We start from the raw sequence: 4,543 nt of genomic DNA on the forward strand, positions 1-4,543 counted from the left end.
TCCCCCCCACCCCCCGCCCCAAGAAAAACTGAGCGGTCACTTCCATCACACCAGAAGACGGGATGAGCCCCTTTTCCCAACAGGCATAGTAAGCACAGCGGCACCCCCAACCCGCCCCTCCCACCCCTCACCCCCCCCCCCCATCAATCACCAACACAGAGAATCGCAGTGTCGAGCGCAGTCGATTTTAGTGGTTTTCTTTAATCCTGCTCTGCACTTCTTTCTCATTTACTACACGGGATATTATAAAGAATAAATAGCAGATACTCTTAATTTACAATGATTAGTCATTCCATTTGTTCTCTATATTTACAATAACTGTAAAATAACATTGAACTCTATAGCTTCTTCGAGGTCCAAGGAAAACCAAAACACTTTCCGAAGAATGGAAAATAGCTTTTTAAAAGTCCTTCTACAAAAGTTCTCCCCTCTCTTTGTACTTTAAGAAAAAATAACATTTCCCCCCTGCTTCGCCACGCGAAGGGCACTGGAATATAAATAGCAGGTTAACATTATTAGCAACAACCAGAATAAGTCTCTCTTTTCTCTGTTCTTTTTTTTTTTCCTTTTGCTTAAAAAATTTTTAAAAATACAGTAGAAGCCGGTAACTTTTAACGTATAATACTGACCTTTTAATAAGTAAATTAAAACTGGGACCGTATATACATACACATATACATTCCTACACAGTTAAACAGTGCATTACATGAACCAGAAAGCTAGGTCTCTGTAGCCGGAAAAAAAAAAAAAGTTCATTGAATCCCCTCGCGAGAGGGTGGTGGAACTGGTTGGAGACTGTGCGGGGGGCGTCGGTGGGGATCGATCAAGTGTCCGGGTGCGGGCAGGGGGCCCTGAGTTCTAGCATGAGCACTTGCACTCGGAAATGATGGGGTACTGGATGGGAATCCAGCCGCAGCGCTGGCCCCCGCGCCGCTGACAGCGCCACCGCAGCACCGTGAGGTGCACGGACTTGGACGGCTTGCACACCATGCCCTCTGGCACGGAGCACGAGCGCTTGCTGAAGCAGCTGCCCACCTTCACGTAGCGCGGCCAAAAGCGGCTGCCCAGGTCGTTCCAGGCGTACAGCACCGGGCAAAAGGTCTGCGACCACAGCCACATCTGTAACTTCCTCCGCAGCTTCTTGCTCAGGCGCTGCTTCTTGCCCGGGGCCAAGCCCTCGGAGAACTCCAGCCCTTTGATCTCGCTCGGCATGGCCCCCGACGGCCGCTGCCGCAGCAGCTGGTCCAGCTCCGCCAGGTCCTCGGCGCCCCCGGCCGCCACCCCGCCCCCGCCGGGCCGGTCCTCGGGGGGAGAGGTGGCCATGAAGCCCGGGTCGTAGTGGCCCCCGAGCAGCGAGCGCAGCAGCGTCTCGTTCAGATCCTTCTCTTTGGGGTCAAAGATAGGGTCCGGGTGTTCGATGAGGTCCACCAGGGGCAGGTTGTCGCTGGGAGCCGGGCGGATGTGGAGATAGTGCTGGCCGCCGGCCGGTGCCGCCCGCAGCCCCAGGACCACCACCAGGGCGTAGAGGGTGACCCCCAGGCTGGGGCAGCGCTCCATGCCTCCGGCGCGCGCCCGGGGCTGCTGCTTCGTCCCGCGTCCCCGGAGGAGAGCACGCCGAGCCCGCGGCGCCGCCGCGCTCCCCCGTCTCTCCGGAGGCGGCTCACCCGAGGCTGGGCAGGCGCAGGGCCGGCAGCATGAGTCGCCGGCAGAGCCCTTCGCACGGCGCCGGCTCCCACCGGGGCGGAAAAAACGCACACAAGTTGGCCGCAACTCCTCTCCCAGGTCTACTCGGGAAGGCGGCCGCGGCGGGGCATCCGAAATTACTCCAGGGCAACCGCGGGCGCTGGGGGCGCCGGCTGCTCGCTGCCTTCCCGGGCTGGCGGCGGCGCAGGGCGCGTGGACTGGCCGCTCTCCCCGCCTCCTCCTCTAGCTGCTCGTCGTCCGGCCGCTCTGTGCAGCGCCGCGGGCCGAGCCGGTCCTAGGGGCACTTCCCTCCGCCTGCTCGGGGCTCCGCGGCCGTCTCTGCCCGGCGGACTCCAGCGGCGGCGGCGTCCGCGCACGTTGGCACCGGTTTGTCTGTCTCGCAGGGTCCAAGCCTTTAAATTTCCTGCACTTTCAGCTCCATCACCATGGAAACCACTGACTCTCTCGGCGTTGCCCCCTCCCCCTTCTTCCCCCCAAACAACAACCCCACCCCCCACTTCTCCACCCCCGAGGAGCCGGAGCCGCACAGGCTCCGGGGGAAGCCGCCTGCACTCGCCGCGGAGGCGGCGGCGGCGGCTTCGGCAGCGCCCGGGCTGTGCCCCGCCGGACCCAGATGCCCCGGGAAGCCGACAGTCCGGCTGCCCGCCGGAGCTCACAGGCGGCGGCGGCGGCGGCGGCGGCAGCGGCGGTGGCGGCGGCGGTGGCGCTTGGCAGGTCTCCGCGCAATTTTCTCTCTCCCCCACCACCCACCCCCCTTCTCCTCCTCCTGCAAAATGCACCGCCCCCCTCCTTTCTCCTGGGGCTCTAGGCGCCCCGCCAGGGCCAGTCCTGGGGAAAGCTCGCGGCGGCGCTGGAGCCGGGCTGGAGGGTGCAGGGCCAGTTTTGGGGGGTGCTCGAGGTGGGGCTGGGAGGATTCTCACTAGCTGGGTACTCTGCACCGGTAAGGGAGCTGCGGGGAGGTGCTGGAGGCTCGTTTCTTGGTGCAGTTCGGTGCAAGGAATTTCTCCATGTGCATGAAGCTTTTTCCCCGGGCGCGTCTCGCCTTCCTCTCTCCCAGGCTCGGTCTAAGTCCCTTGCCCCTCCCCCCAGCACACACACACACACACACACACACACACACACACACACACACACACACACACACACACACACACACACACACACACACACACACACACACACACACACACACACACACACACACACACACACACACACACACACACTGCGCCGGAGGAGTCCGGGAGCCGCAGCGTTGCGCAGCGTGATGTAATTCCTAGGAAGCTGTTACCCGGGCCCACAAGGGGGGTCCGCTCCTCACCCTCCTCCTCCTCCTCCTAGGCCGGGTCTTGCACCCTGAGTGGCCGAGCTGCAGGGGCGCGTCCGGCTTGCCTGCGGCTCCCCTAGCCGGCCTGGCTCCGCGCAGCTGCCGCTCGGCTCCCTGGGGGCGGCGCGCCCTCTGCTGGCCTGCAGCAAGCCCTGCACCCTGCGCTGGCGGGGTGGCCCTGCGAGGTGGGTTTGTCTGCTGTCCAGTCTGTCCAGCTCAGTTTCTGCTCTTGTGTCCGTGTCACTGTGTATGTGTGTGTTCGTTCTTGTGTGCGTGTGGGTGCGTGCGCGCTGACGGGTCTGTTCTGGCTCTTCAAAGATGAGCTGGCAGTAGGGGACCTGAGACCTGGCTGGGGTCCGTCCAGATAAAACTACGTTAACCTCGGACAAGTCACTTTTGTAGCACCACACACCTTACTTTCTGCATTAGTGACATAACTACATTACTCCTCCAGTTCTACCTTTCTGTGATTCTAAATAAACCTTCATGATGCTTTCTCTTCCAGAAGCAGTTTGTTCTTGATGGTAGATGGATATTGAAATGACACTTAAGGTTAATTTTCCTTTGGATGAAGAGCTGAATCCAAGCTTCAAAACTCAAACTCAGTTTCCTCTGTGGTGGATGTGATTGGAGTCTGGAAAACGCTGGAGAAGAGAGACTTGGTGTGGATGACTCAAGCATTCACAGCGTTCCACAGAGTGGAGTTAGGAGGTCTCGTTGTGACAGCCTAAATCACTCTAGTTTCTTTCCCCAAAGATCTGGTTTTTCCTTTCAACCTGTGCTCTCCCACCCCACCCCCACCCAACACACACAGAAATTTATCATCTGTCTAAGGAAGCAAACACACTTTGTTTCATGGCAGTCTTTCTGCAAAACGCCAGCAATTGAGAGGGATGGCCAGTTTCAGCTGAAAACCTTTTCTTAAACTTTCGAGTCTAGACAATATCTAGAATTAGACAATTAAGGTAATGCCTACAAGAAAATCTTGCTTTAATGAATATGGGAGATAAGAACAACCAATTGGTTGTTTGAATTGCACTGATTCTGAAATAATGTGGGCCTAGAACCCAGCACACAGTAGGCTCTTAAACAGTACTCCTTTCTTTTTGATATGCTTTAGGGGGCTTGGCGCTGGTTTATTTTCTGAGGAAGATTAAATGTTCCAGAGCAGTTCTGCCACTGCTGTGAATTAACTAAGAGAATAATTTTTCAGTAAAGAGTTCAAAAGGCTAAATTCTAGCCCACCTCTCCTGAGATGGTGGGTTCCACTTAGTGACATTCTCTTGTGCTGTTTTCTATTCCATCAGTCTCCTCTCCTTTCCTTCAAATCACCTATTTTTGTTTGAAAACCAGATACTTCAGTCCTTTATTTAGGTGAGGTAGAACGAAAACAAACCATGTTAGACAATAGATTGGGTGACCTGTTTATAGAGTGTCCGCTGGGTGAACACCATGGGAGGGGGGAAATGCAAAGGAGAAAGAAGTCCCAATCGATTGCTACCATCCAAGACA

The 4,543-nt window shown here is 56.9% G+C and overlaps 1 protein-coding gene across 1 annotated transcript; it reads right to left on the reverse strand.

Annotated features, from left to right (window-relative positions):
• Nucleotides 1–242: 242 nt before the first annotated feature.
• On the reverse strand, nt 243–1,557 carry NOG (noggin; the record flags this gene model as incomplete). Its single annotated transcript, XM_082678497.1, has 1 exon — nt 243–1,557. The coding sequence occupies one exon, from the start codon at nt 1,555–1,557 to the stop codon at nt 859–861; it is 699 nt and encodes a 232-aa protein (XP_082534623.1). The 3' UTR covers nt 243–858.
• Between the last annotated feature and the right edge of the window lie 2,986 nt (nt 1,558–4,543).

The sequence above is a fragment of the Grampus griseus genome (assembly GCF_964374135.1).
Source record: "Grampus griseus genome assembly, chromosome: 20".
In the NCBI taxonomy this organism is placed as follows: domain Eukaryota; kingdom Metazoa; phylum Chordata; class Mammalia; order Artiodactyla; family Delphinidae; genus Grampus; species Grampus griseus.